General features: G+C 44.1%; 1 protein-coding gene across 2 annotated transcripts in view; it reads right to left on the bottom strand.

Moving 5' to 3' along the window:
* Window positions 1-21443, bottom strand: part of CNKSR1 (connector enhancer of kinase suppressor of Ras 1) — a 29694-nt gene extending 8251 nt beyond the window's left edge. Inside the window, exons 1-14 of one of the 2 annotated variants that reach the window (XM_083370029.1) lie at window positions 21276-21443; window positions 18646-18803; window positions 18325-18527; window positions 17274-17358; window positions 11688-11729; window positions 10601-10720; window positions 9085-9144; window positions 8487-8555; window positions 6471-6599; window positions 5124-5200; window positions 2881-3017; window positions 2302-2486; window positions 1696-1726; window positions 858-1030 (exon numbers count right to left, since the gene is read on the bottom strand). In XM_083370029.1, the coding sequence (XP_083226155.1) occupies window positions 858-1030; window positions 1696-1726; window positions 2302-2486; window positions 2881-3017; window positions 5124-5200; window positions 6471-6599; window positions 8487-8555; window positions 9085-9144; window positions 10601-10720; window positions 11688-11729; window positions 17274-17358; window positions 18325-18527; window positions 18646-18803; window positions 21276-21327 (1521 nt within the window). In that variant the 5' untranslated portion in view covers window positions 21328-21443. The remainder of the gene's footprint in view (window positions 1-857; window positions 1031-1695; window positions 1727-2301; window positions 2487-2880; window positions 3018-5123; window positions 5201-6470; window positions 6600-8486; window positions 8556-9084; window positions 9145-10600; window positions 10721-11687; window positions 11730-17273; window positions 17359-18324; window positions 18528-18645; window positions 18804-21275) is intronic. The other variant, XM_083370030.1, reaches the window with a different exon arrangement.
* Window positions 21444-23509: the final 2066 nt, after the last annotated feature.

Genomic DNA, 23509 nt, shown 5'->3' with positions numbered 1-23509 from the left:
TAAAAATTCACTTTCTTTTTTTATGCTTGCACCCCACCAAGAACGCAAGCAGCAAGCATACACTTCCTTGCCAACTTTCCACCTCAGCCTTTATGAGCGAAGGCATAGTGACCAGTTTAGAGTCACTCAAGGAACTTCCCAAGTCATATTCCTGCACCTTAACCACTCTACCACACTGACTGTGCAAGAAACCCATGCAGGCTAACCAGCAAACAGGGTGTACCACCTAACTGAAGTACAACCTAACTGGAAGTCATGAGGCTGGTGAAGGCTAGGCTAAAACAATCACTAATTGATTATCTATCAGCCTTATATCCCAACTTTGTTTTTGCACAACTCTAAGCACCATGCATAATGCTTCCATTTATTTTCCCACCAAGAACTCTGTGAGGGAGGCTGGGCTGAGAGACAGGGGACTGGCCCCATCTCCCTCCCCTCTTCTCTGCCCTGCCCTGCTCCCCCCTCCCTCCTGTATTTGCTTCAAATCTCTCTGGTAATGGAAGAGCAGCATTTTCATGTGGATTTTCTAATCCACCTAGTGTGTACTTGTCAGCTTAAATCAGGGCCAGATGAATTGAGAAAACATACCCTCCTGACCTTGACATTTTGCAGGGCTTATAATTTCCTGAACATAACATCGTTCAAGAGCTTAACCTCTAACATCATATAAGTGAGGGATCTCCAAAATAATGGCCTTGTTCATTTGTCCTGGCCCTCACTCTTGGCCTACCGTATTAATTCACTGTTATTTTTTTTTAAAAAGTATTTAAAAAAATAAATGGAAAACTGATACACCGCGCAAAGGAAGTCCAGCGTCACTTTGAGCTGGCTGTTGCCGTAAGTGTCAATTTACTCACACTGTGGTTGCTGTACCAGTAAAGGTTGTGCCCCTTCAGCACGAACCAAAACCGTTTCCATTTCTGGGCCATGAAGCCCACGTGGTCCTTCTTTTTTAAGAGCCAACCGTCACAGTCCACCTGTCCCAGCTCCTGGCAGGAGATGCGTCGTCGACTTAGTCGGGTGGTGGCTCCTCATTAAAGCAAATTTAAAAAAAGGTCACCTAACATATTTTAAATAGCTCTGAATGGGCACCCACACCACAATTAAGTTCAATTGATGGAATGAAAGGACAGGAATTGAAAGAGCTCCTGATCTGGATGTGCACATCCAGACACATGTACTGAGTCTTGATGGACTTTGGAAGGAGTTAACTCAGGGATGTCCATCCTTGGCAACTTTAAGACCTGTGCACTTCAATTCCCAGAATTCCCCTGCCAGCCATGGGGTAGCAAATCAAAAGCATACAGGTAATCCTTCACTTACGACCCTTAGTTTGGTGACTGTTCGAAGTTAGAACAGTGCTGAACAGAGAGATTTTTGACTGGTCCTCTCACAAAGGTTGTAGCATCCCTGCAGTGAAACGATCACAATTTGGGTGCTTTGAAACTGACATGAATTCACAAGGGTTGCAGAGTCTGAGTTATGTGATCACTATTTGGGGGAAGTTGGATTTGCTTAACGGCCGTGGCAAAATAGGTAATAAAAACAGGCATGATCATGTGATGATTCACTTAATGACTATATCACTTAGCAACAGACGTTCCAGTCCCAACTGTGGTCCTAAGCTGATGATTACCTGTAGCTTGATATCCAGGCAACCTGCCCAATGGTGAATACGGAAAGGTAATCACTTACCTTTTTGCTTCCGTCGAATTTCAGCGCTACCCTGTAGGGATCACCCAGGGAGAAGAAAACATAGTGAAATGATCGATGAAGAATTTGAAATATGCTAACTTGGAGTCCCAAACCCGGGCCAAGGACGGTACCTGTCCATGGCTTGTTAGGAACTGGGCCGCACAAGCAGCAAGTGAGTTTCATCTGTGCATGCACAGGAACTAGGTTGCATGTGAAACTATCCCCCTGGGGTCCGTCGAAGACCATTTTCCTTCTGAAACTGGTCCTTGGTGCCAGAGGTCTGGGGACTGCTTGCTAACCAACCGCCTTTCAAAAACATAACTTTCTGTACCCTTTTCTCCCAAACTCAGTTCTTCTGAGGCTGAGTAGCAACAGGTTGGGCAAGGCAGTGCTATATGTGCCTAAGAACTAATCAACTAATTAAATGACTGGATTTGGATGCCTGCATTCAATCCATTTTGTAAATCAAAAGTTAAAATTTAGCCTTATTTGCACAGTCCTAATATAAATAAATCTCACATAAAATGCTGCTTATATTAGCATCTTACCTGTGAAGATGTTAGTCCTAAACAAACCGATAAGTTAGTAAAAAAAAAAAAGCCTTACCTCTTTGGAATCTGCTGGTGCCAGTCTCTGCTGCCCTCTGACAAATCCATTCTCGTGTCTTGAAGAGTCTCCTGGTTGATGGTCCAGCTTCCTGGGAGTGGAAGGGACAGCAGCATCTGGAGATTTAGGCCCCATGGCATCTGCTCCAAAGTCCTGCCTTTCCAAAGCAGGGTCAGCTAATGCCTCTGGAAAAAACAGACAGAAAAAAAACAAAAGCAGTCAGTAAATTAGGCCATTTTGGCAGGATGGTCAAATGGGAGAACTATACATGGCAGGCATGAGGAGCAAATCCATTGGCTACTTCCAGATGTACTAAACTAGAGAATTTATTTATTTGTTTGTTTTTATATACCGCCCTTGGCAATGAGTCTGGTTTTCTGCTACATTTGATTTTTTTTAATGTTATTCTGGGGTATTTTGGGGGGGAGGGGGAGGGATCATCATGATGATTCCTGGGTAGATAATAATCAGGTAAGATAAAATGTAGGTAATATATAAATCAACAACTGGATAAAAGACTCTGGGAAGCTGAGACAATTCTACAGTTCTTCACTAGATTCAACAGATCAGGCTCCTTACCTACTCCACAAAGGACCTCTTCCAATCCACAGATATTGTCCACAGGATGCGTGATGCAATCAATTCTCTTGTGCTCCTCTTGAACGGTGGGGAGATCAAGGACAGAATTCTGGGTTCCCTCGAACTCGGCAGTCATGCTTTAATGTGAAGGAGAAAAAATACATAATCATTTATTACATAACAACTACATGTTGCTTGCCAGAACACACACACACACCCCGCCAGATATCAAATGGTATTCCTGCAAGATGAATGCATTTAATGTCAATTAAGGAAAACCTCTGAGTATTTGTGGGCACTGAGAATTAAAATATTGGCTACTGTCCCTTCTCTTGGCACCAAACGTCATGAAATACTGGATCTCCATTTCAACTTATCAATCCTAGTTATTTTCCAACCCAGCCTTCCCCAACTAGATGCCTTCCAGTTGAGACTGAAAACCCCATTATTCCCTAATCAGCCTTCACTTATGCTGACTAGGAATTCTGGGAACTGCAGTCTCAGCATATCAGACACTGCCAAGCAGGGGAAGACTGTATAATCGTTAGATCATATGAATGAATCTGTAAAGTTTGTTTTAACAAGCAAATGGTTGGGTGATTTTGCACCATTTTATCTCCCAAGCAGCAAGAGAATTTGAAAAAATAATGTGTAATTCAGCAAGGGGAGCATCCCATCAGTTTTAGACTGGTGGGTAAATAATAGTTGAGAATAATAGTTGAGAACATCCTGGACAAAAGGGTTGATTATTCACCAAAGGAGAGCTAGATTGGACATAATTAGGTACAAAACATCTATTTACCAGGATATTAGCTACTCTCCCTCCTGTATGCCTACTTTTATTCCTTTTCTAGGTGGCTGGGGGGGGGAGGGGACATTTCCAAGCTCCTGGTGAAAACATCCCAACCCTTGAATTCTCTATGAGAGCTCATGATGCCAATTTGGGGCCCAGAAGGATTGCTGGATTTGATGACGATAGAGGACAAATAGGTCAAGTATCTGGGCCAGTATCCCCAAGGACATTTACAATCCCTCCCACTTCCCACAAGTTACATGGGGGACCCTTATAAAAAGACAGAAAACATTTTATTATTGGAAAGTTTAAAGTGCAGCCAAGTTGTAGCTTGAGAAATAGGAAGGGGGAAGATCACTAATTTCTTCAAGAGATATTCCATCTGTTCATTGAACCAGAGCACGTCCTTATGTTCCAAAATTCTCATTTGTGGTTTCTTTTCTATTGGAAGGTTGAGTGAAAATGGCATTGCGGGTTTTGTTACGGTGGACTAAGTCACGTCTGCAGGAAAGTCAGGAAGCCAGCCTCTACTAGGAAATTTGTAAAGAGTTTCTGGTGCCTTCTGCTGCTATCTACTTCACTAGCAAGAGGTAGAAAAAAGGTAGAAGGTAGAAGAAAAGAAAGAAACCATGATTTGCACACATCACGTCTTCTAATTCTGGGAGATGGGGTAGAATACATCTATTACATAGTCATTTCCTAAGCAGTTACTGGGTAGGTGTCAGCACAGATGAGAAATCAATTAGGCTGAACGTACATAATTCTCATACATCAATATTTTGGTTGTTTTCTTGAAAACATTTCATCACCCAACTAGGTAACAACATCTTCAGGGCTAGAAAGGAGTCTGATAGCAAAAAGATTAAAAGGAAACCCAAACACCTCCTCACCTGCAAACAACATCCAGACAAGCAGAGATTAAAACCAGGATTAACTCCAATCAAGCAATAAACCATGCCCCAATCAAGGAACTCCCAACCCAGAAAAACAAACAATAAACAAGACTGTAATCAAGAACTAGAAGAAAACAACATTTGACGGGGCAAGCCATTCTACAGAAATATAAAGCAAATCCCGCTTCTTTCTAGCACGTCTAAAGATGTTACCTAATTGGGCAATAAAACATCTGCAAGAAAACATTTAGGCTCAGAGGGCATCAAGGACTCCCCATTCACACACACGTTTTGCAATATGTGGAGAAAACATCTCAGACTTGACCAGAAAACTCTTCTCTCTTTCCCCCCCCCTGAGAAAATCTGAGTCAGGCCCAACTCTAAACATAGCCTTCTCTGCATCACAGGAATGTTCTGTTTGCTCTTAGCATTCTCTTCCCTAAGCCATGGACCACAAGCAGGACCTTCAGATGTCCACAGTTCACATCCCACATCGCCAACCACGCCCCGTGGCAATCTTGCCAACAAACAAGCCCTGCACTCGGTGGATGTCTGACCTGGATGTTGGTGACGCAGAGCTGGCTGAAGAGTCATCACTTCTTGAGCCCAGGACTTCTAAGAAAGCATTTGCCTGCTGGGGAGCAAACAAAACCAGTTAAGGACAGTATCTGTCTCAGGTGAGAAGCAACGCTTCCTGTTGCCAACTGATCTCCACTTCCAGCTTCCCGCTGAGTCACAATGAAACTCCTGGGAAATTGTAAAAGTAGGAGATGAATCACTGGTATATTTGAAAACAGAGGACAATGGAATTTCTAAGGTGCCTGCCTTGCTTTTCTAATGTAAAATAAACATGGTGTATTATTATTATTCAGATCCTGAAGCTAAAACTCAAATACTTTGGCCACCTAATGAGAAGGAAGGACTCACTGGAGAAGAGCCTAATGCTGGGAAAGATCGAGGGCAATAGAAGAAGGGGACGACAGAGAATGAGGTGGCTGGATGGAGTCACTGAAGCAGTAGGCGTGAGCATAAATGGACTCCAGAAGATGGTAGAGGACAAGAAGGCCTGGAGGAACGTTGTCCATAGGGTCGCGATGGGTCGGACACGACTTCGCAGCTAACAACAATTATTATTATTGTTGTTGTTGTTGTTATTGGGCTGGCCTAAGACCTAAAATCTTGAGGAGAGAGACCAGAGAGATTTTCAGGGGTTGGCAAATGGTAAGAAGGCATTTAAGCAAGGAGGATGAAGTAGGATAATGATGCTGGGGGTTCTCCATTTTTGGGGCGGGGAGGGGTTTAAAAGATGCCAATCTATTCCATGGCTAACAAAATGTAGGTGGGAACCAAGATCCCTGATTTTGGGAAAATGAGTCTTAAGAATGGGAGGGTAAGAGAATCCCAGGGATGCCCCACTACCACACTACACCACAGGTACTACATTGCTCCCTGATAACCACTCCAATCTACCACACAACAGGGTTTGCCCTTAACCCTAAAGAGGTTCTAAAGCTGTTTCTCTCAACCTCAGCAATTTTAAGATGTGTGGACTTCAACTCCCAGAATTCCCCAGCCAGCATGAAAGTTGCTGAGGTTGAGAAATACTGCTTTAAAGATAAGAGATTCTCGAAGGATCATCCCTTATCCTTTTCCCTACTGAAAGTGGAGAAGATAACTGTGGTGATTTCATACATAAAGGACCACTTCCGGCACACAGATGTATGCTCTTCCATATGAAGCAGACATCAGGATCTGGCATCGGTGGACATTGCAATGATTGGCATGTTGATTATCTGGACATTGTAACATTCACTTCAAAACTTGTGCTGGCTGAAAATTGTGGGAGTTGAAGTTTCCCCCCCATGAAGCGCCAGGTTGGGGAAATTGACCTGGCTCGTACTTACTTGCTGGTGAGGAGATGATTCTGGAGAACGGGGAGACTCTGAAGAAACCAGCGGGATTTTCTTCAGCACTAGTGTCACTCGACTGGATTCCAGAAGCTTCTTCACGAGATTCATGCGGGTCCACCCTACCTGCACAATCAACCATTTGCCTTACTTTTAATGATAAAAATGGTGCGCTTGATTGCTGTTATGTTTTGATTCATTGGTTATGCACACAGCATTGTGAAGTGAGATAGAAAGCATCATTTTACATACAGGTATTCCTTGACTTACAACCATTGATTTAGCAACCATTCAAAGTTACAAGGGCACTGAAATAAGTGACTTAGAACTAGTCCTCACACTTATGACCATCACAGCAGCACATGATCAAAATTCAGGCACATGGCTACCAGCATGTATTTACCTCAGCTGAGTTGTCCCAGGATCATGTGGTTGCCATTTGCAATCTTCCCAGCCAGCGTCCAATAAACAAAATCAATGGGGGGGAAGCCCGGTTCACTTAATGACTGCCTGATTCATTTAACAACTGCAGTGATTCACTTAACAACTGTGGTAAAAAAAGTCATAAAACTGAGCATGATTGACTTAACAATAATCTTGCTTAGCAACAGAATTTCTGATCTCAATTGTGGTCGTAAATCGAGGACTATCTGTAGATAAATATGGCTGTGAATTTCTCTTTCCAAATCAGATGAGTGACCATAAAAGTTGGCAGTGACCTCCATTTATGAAACACCCCCTCAACAGACCTGTTTGGTACATACAGCATTATATGTCAGAGCAAAAACATCCAATGTTTGCCATCGAAATGACTTTATATTTTTCAGGTCACAAAGATGCAATTCGCTTTCAAGAGCAACTGAACATTGTTTTTGTGGTTAATTTTATTGTGAAACTATTACTTTTGTGGCGTATTTTAAAAATCTCTATTACATCACTGTCTAGGCTTTGATATGAGGTAGATCGAAATGAATGCACATGTACAGAGACAGCTGACAGCAGCTTCCTACATGAAATCATGAAAACCTGGAAGAAGACATGGCTGCTTTCATGAGTCAATGGGAGGTGCTTCATTTCATGAGCCTTTGTGTTCTAAAGCATCTCTTTGCAAGGGTTTGCACAGCCCTATAGTCTAATTTGGTAATGTTCACGTTTTAGCCCATGCAACATGTCATTTTGCTAAGATTTTAGTGTATTTGGGACTTTATGTGAGAAACCTAGTAATACAAACCCACGGAGTCACAAACACCCCAACACAATCACAATTGGATAGTGCCAGAACGTCCATTAGCAAATTAATTACTTTTGTAATCAATGATATCCCTCAATAAAAAATATGATCACCTTTGGTAGAAAAAAACATCTGCCTTAGACCTCGGTGAGTCATTGCAGAATTTATTTGGGCAGTGCACTTTCTATTAACATGAGCTAATGCAGAGACTATGCTGGCCAGCTATTGTAGGAGGAGAGCTGTGTTAGTCCATGGGAGCAAAAACATCGCAGCAATTCTTTCCTGACTGATGAATTTTATTAAAAGGCAGCAGCTTTCATGAGTTGCAGTCAGTCAAGCCTGCTGTTTTACAGAGGACCGTTCTCTTATTTGAAGAGTTGGCGTGTTTTACTTCAGCTTGTGCAATCACAGGAAGAGAAGTCAGGAAAGTTCGAGGCACCCATCACCACTCAGCAGGTGGGCAATACTCAAAGTCTCTCTCACACTATAAGGAGCTAAAGCCTAATTTAATTATTTTGATGTTTATGTTTATATACATATATTAGCACATGGAAACTTTTCCATCTTTTCTCCTTCGGAAGTAGGGAGAGATGCTTTTCGTGGCCATAAATGAACCCACCCCCACCCCCATCATCCAGCCAAGCAACTTCATGCAGCAGAAAAAGTAAGGCAAGTGATAATTAAGGTCTGCCCCACACAGGTTGATCGCTCCCTTATAGGGTAGCTCAGCATCACAGTTCATCCTGCCCCAGGAACCAAGCAGAGAAGAAGCTCTGACTTACCACCACCTGGTCATTAACTTGGACTATTTCGTCGCCTGGAAAGACCTTGCTGTACTGGTCAACAGGAACCTGGAAGGGGAAAAAAAACCAAGAGACCCTCAAGGAAAGACTGCCATTGGAGGTAAAGGGCTGAAAAGGCAGTACGGACAGTCTCAAGGATTTATATAATTCTAATAAGAAACTTTTTGGACAAGAAAAGCCAAACTCTTGGGGGTGGAGGAGGAGGAGAGATTCCTGACCAGGGGATTAAGTATTAACTTCAAGCTTGACCTTTTGGTTAATTCTAGCTCAATAAAGAATGCAAAGGAACGAAGGAGGCAGCCGTGCCAGGGAGAGGAGGGGAAGGGAAGGGGAAAATGGTAATTAGCCAAGTATGATGCAAAGTCCCCACGGGAGAGAAGAAATAATGACAATTGGACTGAGCCACATTTTCACAGACAACTGTTTGAAAAAGAAAGATGAACTGGCCTTGCAAGCCTGTTGCAAAGGAAGGTCTATTTTAAGGACTGGAGTTATGGTAGCTCTGCTAGGCTTGGGAATTGCATTGGAGGGGGAGGGGCAGAGCTATGAACTAAACCCGCTCCCACTGCACACTCACCTCTTGGGCAGTCCCTGATATCAAATGGAGACAGGAGGGCAAGGACTTAATCTCTAGGCCCTGTGGAGAGAAGATTTAGGAGACAAGCTTATCAGCTCAACTCTGGCTCTGCAAGAGGCAGCTGCCTCGCTTGTCCGTTCAGTTCCTGGCATCTCCGAGGAGTCACTGGATAGCAATGGCTCATCAAAGGAGACCAGCCTTTCCTAATGCAACACCCTTCAGATAATGCATTCATGGATGGTAGGAGGTACAAAGCATTTGAAGGAGGTCCAAAACATCCAGGTTGAAGAATGCCAGATGATGCAAAACTGGCCAAGATGGACCCAGTTTTATATGTAAACAGCTGTGACATTGAAAATACACACACACACACACACACACACACACACACACATATTCGTAGATTTTCACGGGTACAGATATGTAGGTCTTGGCGTATTCGGGTCTTTTCCCATGTAAGATTGATAGTGTCTTGGCGATGTTTCGACGAGGTCCCACTCGTCATCTTCGAAGACACCAGCCTGAAGATGACGAATATATATATATATATATATATATATATATATATATATATATATATATATATATATATATATATATATATATATATCCTGGATAATTTTATATATGTATAGCTATACAAAATTATAATTATAAATTACATATGGAAAAAACTATCCAGGAATTGACAACCTGAAGCTGGGATATTAACCATTGACCATTGTTCTTTTTTAGCAAAGAACCCTAAAATAAGGGGATGTCCGCAGAGGGATCAGCTGCGTAGGCTGAGAATGATAGATGTGGGAGTCCAATATTTTTCAGATTTGTGTGGTACTTGGGGAAATTCCTGTTCCAACCATAGCAAGATAGGATTGATAAAGAGGCCCTTTTTCTGAAACCCTGGGAGAATGACTCCATAAAGGCATCTGTGTAAGTTCTCATGGTATCGATCACATGATGGGACCTGGAACAAGACGTTCTTCAGGAGGCCAACTCCTCCATGCTAAACTCTTCTCTCCTTCACCTCATTCTTCATCTGCCCTGGCAATGGTTCTTTAGCATCTCCTGTCTCCTAAGTACATTCTGGCTGTTTTGCCTCTTTCTTTCCTTTTATGTTTTCCCTCTTCAGACATTTTAGGCACTTCCTCAAAACTTGAGACTCCCAAAAGACCTCTCTCTTTGGTGTGGGAGCTTACAAGATTTGCCAGTGTGTTCCAGACCCTTTCAGATCTGCAAGGCAAATATTATTTATCACACAAGATTTGTGTGGAACTGAGTCAATTACTTGGAGAGGAAAATACGTATGAAAAAAATAAGCGTGTGGCTCTGCTCACTAATAGTTTTGATCATGCCCACAAACCAGTGTTAAGACCCCCAATGAGTCCCACAAGAGACAAAAAGGGTATTGGTAGCCAAGAACTGTTGCAGAATGAATAAGGTACATACTAAGTTTGAGGACTTTGCCTTCAGCTCTCTTTGTCCAGAAGAGCTGTAGTACTGACAGTGCCAGACTCACCAAATTATCTTCTGGACCTGCAGGTTCAAGTTCCACCGTTTCCAAGATGGCTGTTTGATCCAGGTGGTTAGCTGGGCTGCATTGCAAGATATGCTCACAGATTCCAGAGATGTGTCTTCCCTGCAGAGTAAAAAGGCAAAGCCTCTGAGAAAGCGCAGCTTGAACTGCCCTGTACAGTGGTGTCCTCAAGAGTGACCACTCTAAGAACAAGTGAGATCCAAGGAATCCTAACATATAATCCAGAGGTCTCCAACCTTTTGGGCACCAAGGACTGGTTCTGTGGAGAGAAGTTTTTCCATGGGCCAGAGAGTGCATGGTTTTGTGTGCTGCCTGCATCCCACAGATAGGGCTTTGCTTCTTTGTGTGGACCGATTGTTAGCATGCCGCGGCCCAGTACCGGTCCATGGAGTGGGGGTGGGGGACCCCTGATATAAACCATGGACCTGTGAAATGTCCTTATCTACAACCCGGCAAATGCAACCGAGTTATTTTTATAGACCTTCTGCAGATCTTTTCAGGTCAAAACAGGAAACAGTCAAAAGGTAAATCTCTCTTATGTAGTAATAAACAATGCTCCCTACTAAAGATATGGTGACAGTCACCTGTTAGGAGGGTTTGCTTACACCATTTGTGGCTCAGTACTCAGTCCAGTACTGTGACTGGTTTAAAATTGGCCTCCAAACTAAAAACCATTCTTTCTGGCGATGTTACAACACCTTAGGGCAACTTCTTATGATCTTCATCAGGTCAAGAGGTATAGTTGTGGCCATAATCCTTTAGAATTTGCCCATGCTTGCCTGGGAATGGATGTATGGAAATGAAGTATTTCCAATAGACATGTGGCTGGCCAGATGGTCTGGAGGCTAAAGGACTAGATTATCCTTGGTCTGATCCCACAAGTTTCTTCTGTGTGTTAATTGGAGAAGAGGAGGAGTTAGAAAGACACTTGCGTCTCCACCAATGACTTTTCAGATGAACCAACTTACATTCTGTATATAAGGCAATTATATGGCTATTAACCCATGGAAGGTTGGGAAATATGTAGTTTCAACACTGTGGTGGGGACCCACATCTTTCCACTACTTACAATCAGCAAAATTCGGTCCTCTCTTTCAGACACAGTGCACTCCTATAGGGACAAATACAAAGAAAGGTACATTGATAGAAGTTGGGGTTGCTGATTCAGACTAGACCACCTTTTCTAGTTGAACTATTTATTTATTTATTATTTATTTATTAATTTAATTTATATACCGCCCTTCTCTCAAGAGACTCAGGGCGGTGAACAGGGCAATACATAAAAGTTAGATACAAAAATTAAAATTAAAATTATTAAAACATGATTAAACAATGCCCATAAATAATACAAATTTAAAATTGAAGTTATTAATAAAAATCCCACCCCGTCCCATCAGGCCAGGCCCGCTTGTTTAAAGAGATGGGTTTTAAGGTCGCGCCGGAAGGAGCGGCGATCGGGCGCCATCCGGAGCTCAACCGGAAGATGGTTCCATAAATCCGGTGCACCCACAGAGAACGCTCTCCCCCTGGGGGCCACCAGTCGGCATTCTTTGACCGGCGGCACCCTGAGGAGGCCCTCTCTGTGGGACCGTACTGGGCGGAGGGAAGCTGACGCCGGCTGCAGGTGCTCCCCAAGGTATTCTGGACCCATGCCATGAAGGGCTTTGTAGGTCATTACCAACACCTTGAACCTCACCCGGAAGACAACTGGCAACCAATGCAGCTCGCGGAGCAAAGGTGTGACACGGGAGTATCGGGAAACTCCCAATACAACTCTCGCGGCTGCATTCTGTACCAGTTGGAGCCTCCGAGTGGTCTTCAAGGGTAGCCCCATGTAGAGAGCATTGCAGTAATCAAGACGAGAGGTCACGAGCGCATGAGTGACCGTGCGCAAGGCATCCCGGTCTAGATAGGGCCGCAACTGGCGCACCAGGCGAACCTGGGCGAACGCCCCCCTAGTCACAGCTACAATATGATCTTCTAAGGAGAGTTGTGAGTCTAGGAGGACTCCCAAGTTGCGAGCCCTATCTACAGGAGGTAATGACTCACCCCCCATAATGAGGGGTGGGATATCCTGAATATCCCGAGATGCCGGTACGCACAGCCACTCCGTCTTGTCAGGGTTGAGACGAAGCCTGTTCCTCCCCATCCAGACCCGGACCGCCTCCAGGCACCGGGACATCACGTCGAGGGCATCACTGGGGTGGTTTGGGGTCGAAATGAATAGTTGGGTATCATCAGCATACTGATGATACCCAACTCCAAAACCACGAATGATCTCACCCAGCGGTTTCATGTAGATGTTGAACAGAAGGGGCGAGAGGACCGACCCCTGAGGGACTCCACAAGCGAGAGGCCTCGCGGTCGACCTCTGCCCCCCTGCCAACACCGACTGCGAGCGTCCCAGGAGATAGGAGGAGAACCACTGAAAAACCGTGCCTCCCACTCCCAATCCCCTGAGACGCCGCAGCAAGATACCATGGTCGATGGTATCGAAAACCGCTGAGAGGTCTAATAGGACTAGAACAGAGGAGTATCCTCTGTCCCGAGCCCTCCAGAGATCATTCACCAGCGCGACCAATGCCGTCTCCGTGCTGTACCCGGGTCTGAAGCCCGATTGGTACGGGTCTAGATAATCCGCTTCATCCAGGACCAGAGGGAGCTGATGCGCCACCACACTCTCAACAACCTTCGCAAGAAAGCGAAGGTTGGAGACCGGACGAAAGTTATTCAAAACAGCCGGATCCAAGGCAGGCTTCTTGAGGAGAGGTCTCACCACCGCCTCTTTCAAGACGGCGGGAAAACTACCCTCACTCAAAGAAGCAGATATAACCGCCTGGAACCAGCCTCGTGTCCTCTCCCGGGCTGCATAAACCAGCCAGGAAGGGCACGGGTCCAATAAACATGTGGTGGAGCTCAGCCTCCCCATGATCCTGTCCACTTCCTCCGGAGTCACAGGATCGAACTCCTCCCAGGTGACATTGACAAGATCGCTCGTGTCCTGATCGTCCGATACTGCCCAGTCGGAGTCCAAACCGGTCCGAATCCGAGCGATTTTGTCCGGCAGATGTTGACTAAATTCCTCGGCACGCCCCTGCAAGGGTTCCCCACTAACCTCCTGGTTAAGGAGGGAGCGGGTCACCCTAAACAGGGCGGCCGGGCGATTATCTGCGGACGCGAACTAGACAACTTTTCACCAAGATCAAAGGTATGATGAATTCACAGAAATTCAGATGGCATTCCAATCCTCCTCCTAATTGGATTCATTCCAATTCCAATTCAGAGCGGCACATTGAATTTGGAGACCCATGCATTACCCAAAGCTTTAAATAAAGTCAACGAGGAAACCAGTTTAATCTTAAAATGGTCACTTTATCAGCTTAAGAACAGGAGGCATGCATCTTATAACTGTGGGAAATATGTATATGAAGTTTTACACAACTGTTTTCATAAAGGATGACCATAATTCATTATGATCATCCATGCATAATCTGTGTCTGGAAGCAACTTATTCATATATATACTGTATATGTAGAGCAGCCCTTAATCTTGTTGTTATTGCTCTCTTTTCCACTTAATGTCTTTGCCTTTATTTTCTTTACTTAAATAAAGGCAAAAAAAAAACCCTCAGCAACAATACCATCACTCAGCCATGGGAGATACAGGAAATTATAAAAGGTGACAATGTTTTGGCATCCAGGAGTACCACAAGTTCAGGTTTTAGTTGTTACCATACTTGTTTTTAAGTCCAATTTTGATCAGCTAATATCACACATTTGAGCATTTTTTTAAAGTTAGCTCTTGCTTGTTCAAAGCAAAGATTTCATAAAGAATAACAGAGATGGAATTAACCTTGGAGGTCGTCCCTCCTCAAGCAGGAGACCCTATACCATTTCAGACAAATGGCTGTCCAATGTCTTCTTAAAAAGCTCCAGTAATGGAGCACCCACAACTTCGGAAGGCAAGCTGTTCCACTGGTTAATTGTTCTGTCAGGAAATTTCTCCTTATTCCTAGGTTGGTCTTCTCATTGATTAGTTTCCATCCATTGCTTCTCTTCCTGCCTTCAGTGGTTTGGAGAATAGGTTGACCCCCTCTTTGTGATAGGCCTTAGATATTGGAAGAGTGCTATCACGCTACCCCCCAGTTCATTAGACTAGACATAACCAATAGCCAGTTCTTCATATGTTTTAGCCTCCAGTCCCCTAATCCCACCAGGCTCAAGGTTGAATCAGCCTTCCATCCTTCCCAGGTAGGTAAAATGAGGACCCAGATTGTTGGGGGCAATAAGCTGACTTTGTAATAATGCTGCTTGGGGGGGGGAAGCCCTAATAAGCAGGCATATACATAGAATGAAGGCTATTGCTAAGCACATTGATTTGTGCTTCTTAGATTGTAAGCCGCCCTGAGTCTTCAGAGAAGGGCGGGATATAAATGGAATAAAAAATAAAAAATAAAATAATAAGCAGGCATATATATATAGAATGAAGGCTACTGCTAAGTTTGTAAGCCGCCCTGAGTCTTCGGAGAAGGGCGGGATATAAATGGAATTAAAAATAAAAAATAAAATAATAAGCAGGCATGTACATAGAACTGCTAAGCTTGTAAGCCGCCCTGAGTCTTCGGAGAAGGGCGGGATATAAATGGAATAAAAAATAAAATAATAAGCAGGCATATACATAGAATGAAGGCTACTGCTAAGCTTGTAAGCTGCCCTGAGTCTTCGGAGAAGGGCGGGATATAAATGGAATTAAAATAAAATATAAAAAAAATAATCATTTTTGTTGCTCTTCGTCCCTCCCATTAATCTTCTTCTTGTTTTCCTGTCAATTTCACATCTAATCTGGTCAATTTCTGTTATTCCCAGTCAATTTCACAATTCTAATAGGGGTTCCATAGAAAAAAACAGGAGGAGGAGGAGGAGGAAAAATTTGAAAGGAAATAACATTGGGAAGAATGTTGAAGCCTGAATGGCTTCTTCCATGAGTATATTAATTACCATACTTAACAGAATAAAATGATATAAGATTTCACTTCTTCTTCAGCTCACTAGTACTTTACACATAAAAGATATTTAGTATACAGTAGAGTCAGTTAAGGCATCCGTCTAGTAACCAGAAGATGGTTTTAGTCCTGCCTTAGGCACAAAGTCAGCTGGGTAACTTTAGGCCAGTCAACCATCCTCAGCCCCAGAAAGGAGGCAATGGCAAACCACCTTTCAGAATCTTGCCAAGAAAATGGCAGGGGCTTATCCAGGCAGTCTCCAATTGAATAGTGGGGGGGGGGGGAAAGAAGTGGAACTAGAAAGGAAGCCCATCCAGTTACTGATAGTTAGTGCCAATAATATCGAACTAAATCAGTTTTCCTAGCTGAGGCAACTTCTAGACATGTAGATATCAACTGCAGAAATTTCACTAATCTGGAAATTGCCAGGGATGCAGAAAATGGCTAAACAGAGCAACAGACAAATCTAGTCAAAAACAGCTTCCTTCCTAAAGACGGAAAGATACAGAAACTCTTGCTTAAGATTTGTATACAATTATCTTAAGTTTAATCTCTGCATCTTCAGGTGAAACTGGACAAACTTCCTGTTTCTCACCCCCCCACCCCCACCCCACCCCCCGCTGCTGCCCATTTTAAGCTACACATTGTCCTGCATTGGGCAATTTTTAATATTTTCTTCTATGCACACTCATATTCTTTCTCGTGCTTCCTTCCTTTGGCTGAATGTCATTTCCAGCCTGGCTATCTATTGTGAAATCTCCCCAGCAAATTCCACAGATTCCATGCAAGAACAACACATACACACAGAGATACATACATATATGTATAAGGCAAGCAAGGTGGCAGGAACACCCAACAAATATTTTTAGAATGGCTACTGAGGAACCTACCGTAATTTGTAGTTCTCCCTCCTAAAGAGCTTGTAACTTTCAGCCTGCTCATTCCCTTTCAGCAGGAACATCTGAGAACCCCAGCAAGCCAGCCCTGCCTCCGATCCCAAAGTGTGAGTCACAAGATGACTTCTATAAAAGACAACTGGCTGGTCTCCCCTTCCAACTTTGTTTACCCCTTTCTCCTAGCCTTATTCCCTCCCACCTTCCTGGTCAGCTGCCATTTCTGTCAGTTCACTCAAGTTCAGCTTCTGTACTCTCGTGGTCATAAACCAATCACATCGTGCTCATCTATAACTCCCAACAGCACCAGCCAGCTTTCTCAAAGATGAGAGATGCTGGGAGGCTTAGTTCAGCGACATAGGATCACCTGGATGTCTCTTTCCCCAAAGAGCATTTAGTTGGGTTCCATCTGTCGATAACTGGAGAATTTTAATAGACAATGCATGTGTGGGAGGAGAGATACCGGCCAAGACATGCAACATGATTATTTCTCCTCTTTCAACACATTTAACGGTGAGAAGAATATATCCTTACAAATGTTAATGGTACATGAATACCGTCACAGAATAAAGCAAATTACCCCATTAGCCACACAAAATAGAAATACTTAACCTTCCATAAATCACAAAATCTGCTGAAAATCAGTGAAAATAGATTTTTCTTAAAATGCTCTTGTTCCAACTAATTTGCATGGTGGGCCTAAGCCATCTCTGGGCTGTAAAATTCTTCCCTGGCTGAAGTGCTACCCACTACTACTTACCTTCTGCACAGTCTCTGCCAGATCACCACAAAGCCAGATGATGTCTCGGCTGGCTGAATAATCATGCAGGTGGGAGAAGACATACCTGCAAGAGTAAGCTCCGATAAGATTCTGTTATACAGGCAAACTACTAGGGGCCAGATGGAGGGAGTGGGCATGGCTAAAAGTTCTGTTTGCATGTTTTTGTTTTTTTAAACAGGAAGACTCCTATTCACATGCACTGATTCACTTCACAGGTTAGCCTAAAACAACTATAGTTCTAGGGCACTCAAATTCAGAGTAGAGTACTGCTCATGCAGTAAAAGCAAAGCAACAACCTGCCTTCTTGACGTCAATTGACAAACTAGGTAAAGTGTACTAAAGGCCAGATGCTAATTTCAATATACAGTATTTCGATCATTTATCAGTGTTTTTCTGGCAGACAGGTGTTGGAAGAAAGAAAGAAAGAAAGAAAGAAAGAAAGAAAGAAAGAAAGAAAGAAAGGAAGGAAGGAAGGAAGGAAGGAAGGAAGGAAGGAAGGAAGGAAGGAAGGAAGGAAGGAAGGAAGGAAGGAAGGGACACTTGAACTTGATTGGGTTCACATGAAACCACTCTTAAACTGATTCTCTTTCGATGTTTTGAAATATGAACGGGCATTCATATTTGCAATCCAACACATCCAGGAAACATCAGGTTGGGAAAGGTTTTCTAATCCATAATTTATCTCAGGAGGGGACAACTGCTTTTTTTCTTGAAGAGGATCTACAGAGGCACATGTCAGTAATGGGTGGGGCTTACAAAAACAAAGGTCAGGACCATAGCTAAAAATTGACAGAGCCATCTGATCTCTTTTCTCTCTGACATCCCACTTTGGACCTTCTGTTACATACCTCTCCCACCCACTCGACAAGAGACTAAAGCAAATTGCACTTTCAAGAAGTTGACTGGGATTGTTTATTGAGGGCAGCAGGAAAGTGTGAGCAACCACACACTGCCCTCCCCTGTTTTATCAAGATGAGAGCAAGCTTGGATTCGCACACCCTTCCCAACATCTAGGCAAATAAGTAAGTACCTGTTGAGCCACAAAAAGAGGCCTTTAGCAGCACCGATCAACTCCACCACAGATGCCAGTAGATCTAAACTGGACTTTCCGGTAGCAGCTCCATGATAAGTGCTCACTTTCCTGCGACTCAGAATGCAGACCTCAGTTGTCTGAATGATCCCTTGCAGCTTCTCTGTGAGCGTCCTCAGGTTGGAGGTGGTCAGCTCATAGTTCTAGAGAGAGGAGTAGAGGCCCAGATGTTCTGTAAGGAAAGCAACGTTTCACCCTTTCTCTCCCAGAGCTATTGGCCCTCCAGTGAAGGCTTGCTGGGATTTTTCTGCAGGCACCCACCAAAACACACAGCTGCTCCACAGCTTCCAGAAGGAGCTCCTGGTGGCCAATGCATCTCACGCCCAGATTCTCCAAATCCCGATAGGACAACCGGAGCAGCCTCTTCCCGGTCAGCCCCCACGTCTCAACTGGGTAACCTTGTAATGCTGGATCCAGACCTGTACAGAAGAGACAAGCCAAGGAAGTGATCTCCTGGATTTTACAAAACTAGCCCAAACATTTTGAGAAGAACCACAACTTAGGTCATCACACACACCTTCCCTCCAGAAGTCCTCAACTTATGACCACAACACCTGCTGCCGGCGTCAACTTCCCTCCGTCCAGTGCGCTCCCACAGAGAGGGCCTCCTCAGGGTGCCTCCGATCAAAGAATGCCGATTGGTGGCCCCCAGGGCGAGGGCGTTCTCTGTGGGCGCGCCAGACCTATGGAACCGCTTGCCGGTTGAGCTCCGGACGGCCCCCGACCTTCGCTCCTTCCGGCGCAACTTAAAAACATATCTATTCGAGCAGTCTGACCTGGTCTGATGGGTTAGGGTTGGGGTTTTAATATGTTTTAATACTGTTTTAAACTGGGCTAAATATTTAATCTTTTTTTAACTTTTGTATTCTGCTTTTTTATATTTATTGCCCTGTACACCGCCCTGAGTCCTTCGGGAGAAGGGCGGTATAAAAATATAATAAAATAAATAAAAAATAAATTGAGCCCAAGATTTCCACTGCTAAACAAGACAGTTGTTATGTCAGCTGTACCCCATTTTACAACCTTTTGTCACAGTTGTTAACTGCAGTTGTTAAGTGAAACTGGCTTCCCACACTGATTTTGGTTGTCAAGTGAGATAGGACACAGAAGGAATTTGTCTCCAGTGCATAAGTGATAGGTCATAGATCATAAATCATAGTTACAATCATTAATCATTAAGTTAAAAACAACAAGTGATAAATCATACGATATCAAGAAGATAGCAGGAAAGATGAGACAATGAGAAAGATGAGAAGGATAATAGCAATACAGCCCTACTATATGGGTAAATGTAGTAGACTGTATTAGGGTATATCCAGAGGATCCTAAATTGGCTACCCCATTGATCATCCACTGGTATTGTCTTCAGTTAAAATTAATACACGAGTTCCCTTCGTTGGCCACTACCATCATTTGTCCTTTCTATCCTTGAAAATGCCAATAGACTACTCAGAAATGTTCACAAGGTGTGGTTAAAAAAAGTCAAGAAGATGGCCATGATGTTACATTTAAAGCTATTTATGTGTGACCATAAAAACTTTGATTACACCCTCATGATGGCCATCGTGGCTTTTTTGACCACACTCTTCAGATACTGCCATTATTTGAAAGACCATTCGCAATCCCCTGAGCCTATCAAAACTTAGCAGCTGCATGAGGGCCCCATTCACTGCCCAGCTCTAAGAACCATTAGACAAGGTTTCCCAAGGTTGGCAACTTTAAGACCTGTGGACTTCAACTCCCAGAATTCCCCAGCCAGCATTAGACTGATGGATGGAATAAGAACAAGCTTTGCTAGGGGCAGTTTTTATTCTATCATTAGCCTGAGCAATGAGATTGTTTTTAATCATTGTTTATACTAGGACTGCTCTATTCAAATGCATTTGCTGAATTAGCTTGCTGGGTTAAGATTTGCAGTTTTAAATTAGCTGAGTTTGCGCTTGAGCAATGGGGAGGGTATAGCAGAACAAGCTTTTTGCCTTGAAAGAAAGCAAAGAATTACTGGCAATAAATAATAGTATACAGAAAGTGTCAGAGGATAATGGGATGCAACAGATGACATATTAAAGCCATTTCAGCAAAGTGCTAAGGTCACACACACACACATACTGCATAAACATACCCCTAGGATGGTATTACGTTTATATCCTTCCTCTGAATGTTCAAGGGGCTTTTATTTTATCTTCCCAAAAATGAAGGTTGAGAGTTGCCAAGCGCTGATTTAATCTCAGTCCCATCAGTCCTAATTCAGTATTATAAAGGTATGGGTTGGGGTGGGAATCAGAGGGAAGATTATAATACTTCGGTCTTCATCATTATATTGAAGAGAGCAAGCATCAGCAGTCATCCAGCCCATTCAGAGTTGCACATGTTCTATTAAATCTAATCAAATTCTCTCGAAGATGTAAAGTTATGCCTTCCAAGAAAGTTAATTCTGAAGGATCTGCCCTAACTTTCTTCTCCTGTTCTGCCACAGGAGGGGCAGGGAGGAGGAGGAGAGAGAGAGAGAGAGCCATTGTGTTTCAAGAGTTGAAAAGGAACAAGGGGTGGGGTGGGGGCTTGTCACCCCCAGGTTATTGGCTAAAACTCCTCTTCCCCTGCCTGCATCGCATCACTACCAGTTGCGCTTGGACAGGAACAAGCCTCCCTTCCTAAACCCAGCCAGGCAGGACCAACCTTGCCCTTTGCAGGAATGCAGGGGCACCTGCCTCCTCTCCGGCTGCCATCCCGGCCCTGGCAGGTGGGGTCCTCTCACCTGGGGCCGCAGCAGGTTAGCCACAGAACGGACGGAGAGAGTTCCACCAAAGCACATCTTTGGAGGAGGGGGCCCTCACCCCATCCCACCCCAGCCCCCCCAGAAATCGCCAGGTCCTGCCGCCGCCTCCCCCTACCTCGGATCCAAGCCAGCACCGTCTGGGTGGTCCAGAGAGAGACCGGCTCCATACTCGGACCCCGGGCTCGGCCCCTCCCTGCGGGGACCGGTCTGTTCCGGCTAGAGAGGCTTCCGCCTTCGGAGAATCGGGGCGAGAGCCCGAGACGAACCTGCACGTTCCAACAGGTAGTCGTCAGCCGGCTGGCTGGTTGGCCCAAACCTTCTGTCAATCACGGCAAACACCCGCCCACTTCTCTCGCTCTTGAAAGAGAGAGTTTTTTATTAAAAAAAAACACAACACCTGGTCCTGAAATATTCTTTAGTTTCGTTGAGGGGGGACAATTTGCCCTCTTTATCTGAAGCCCTCCTTCGCCAGCCCTCAAATGCGGATAAGAAGAGACTGGACAGCCATTTGCCTGAAATGGTATAGGGTTTCCTGCCTGAGCAGGGGGTTCGACTAGATGACCTCCAAGGTCCCTTCCAACTTTATATTATTATTATTATTATTATTATTATTATTATTATTATTATTATTATTATTATTATTATTATTATTATTATTATTATTATTATTATTATTATTTCAGGCCACTCAGGCGATGCTCCTGCTCTAATTTCCCAAAACAGGCCCCCTCCTCTTCCCCCCCCCGCCCCCGCGCACCTCTGCACGCACCTTGCTGGGTTACGGTCGGGAAAAGGAGGGGGAAAAAACAAAAAAACTAGTGGCTCAACTTCGCTCGCTGCCTTAAAGGCACAGGGCCATTCGTCGCCCGGAGGTTCGGCAAAGACGGGCTGCGATGATCCTAAGCGCGCTTCGCCAGGGAGAGAAATTCCCCGGGGGGAGCAGAAAGACGCTTCTCAGATAGTCGGGGGTCGGGGGTCTCTCGCCCCCCTTCCGATTGGGATCTTCTTCAAGGCAGTTTTCATTATCTCCCCAGGAGTTGAGCTTTTAGTAAATCTGAGCTAGTTCTGCGGCCAAAAGTGATAGAATTGGTGTTATATTTTCCATTTTTTTAAAAAAAAAATCATGCATACACACATGCATACTGAGAAAGGATTATACAAATTGTAAGTAATTATGCATGCGTGTGTAAATGCACACGTTCCTATCATTCCAAAAAATCCAGTTACTGCATCCTGTTGCAAAATGTGGTCTAAATCCTCAAGCAGATTTGATGCAGTATATAAAAGGAATCTCCTTTCCTCAGTCAATCAATTGCTACCAAACCTCAAAGGAGGAAAAAAACAGCCCAGATGATTCCAGTTTGTCAGTCCTTTCAGATGAGGAAACTGGTTCTCCCAAGTTTGACTAGCAGTATAATTTATTGATTTAGGCTATAGTAACAGAATCTTAAAAGCCTGATTGTGTTTTTCCTTCTCTCCCTTTAATCTCCTAGGGAATGAAGGTGGAGCCATTCTGAGCTCCTTCCTAATGTTTGATTTGTTTCCCAGGATTAGAGCATGTTTTTATACATGTTGTTGCAACCACCTCTGTTTAATTTCTCCAAGGTCATCACTGTGGCTCTCTGCAAATCTGCTGACGTCCTCATTCCTTCTTCGGGATTGGGCTGCAAAAATTGAGATAAAGAGAGCCAGGTTGGTGTACAGTTGTGATTTAAGGTACCAGGATAGAAACTGGGAGACTGTGAGTTCTAGTTCCAGGTTAGGAACAAAGCTACCTGGGTAACCTTGAGCCAGTTCTTTTCTCTCAGCCCTGAGAGAGAGGTAATGGCAAACCACTTCTGAAATCTTGCCAAAAAAAGTGTAGGGATTTCTCTAGGCAGTCATCAGGAGTCAACAATGACTTGAAGTCACAAATATGAACAATGCTCCTCTGGATTTCTGCAGACCAGGCTTGGTGACTTTCCTACCATGAGATCTATGATGCCCACCTCTGCTCTGAATCATTTATGGCAGCAGTCCCCAACCTCTGGTCCATGGACCAGTCCTGGGCTGCAGCATGCAGGCAACTGGTCCGCACAACAAGCAAAGCCCCATTCACAGGATGCAGGCAACACACAAAACCACACACCCTCCGGTCCATGGAAAAACCTCTCTCCACGGAACTGGTCCTTGGTCCCCCAAAGGAACCAAGGGGACCTCTGATTTATGGTATCCTTTTAATGAAGTGAGTAGAGAAACATGAACAAACAAGTTTCAGATCTGAATGGCTCATTGACCCAAGAAAACTACAACCCCTTTGGTTACTCTCTTGTTAGGTTCTTCTGAAAAAATCCAAAACATACACCAAGA

Source organism: Vipera ursinii (assembly GCF_947247035.1).
Source record: "Vipera ursinii genome assembly, chromosome: 9".
NCBI lineage: Eukaryota > Metazoa > Chordata > Lepidosauria > Squamata > Viperidae > Vipera > Vipera ursinii.
Note: the sequence above shows the minus strand (reverse complement) of the source record. Positions and strands in the feature narration are given on the sequence as shown.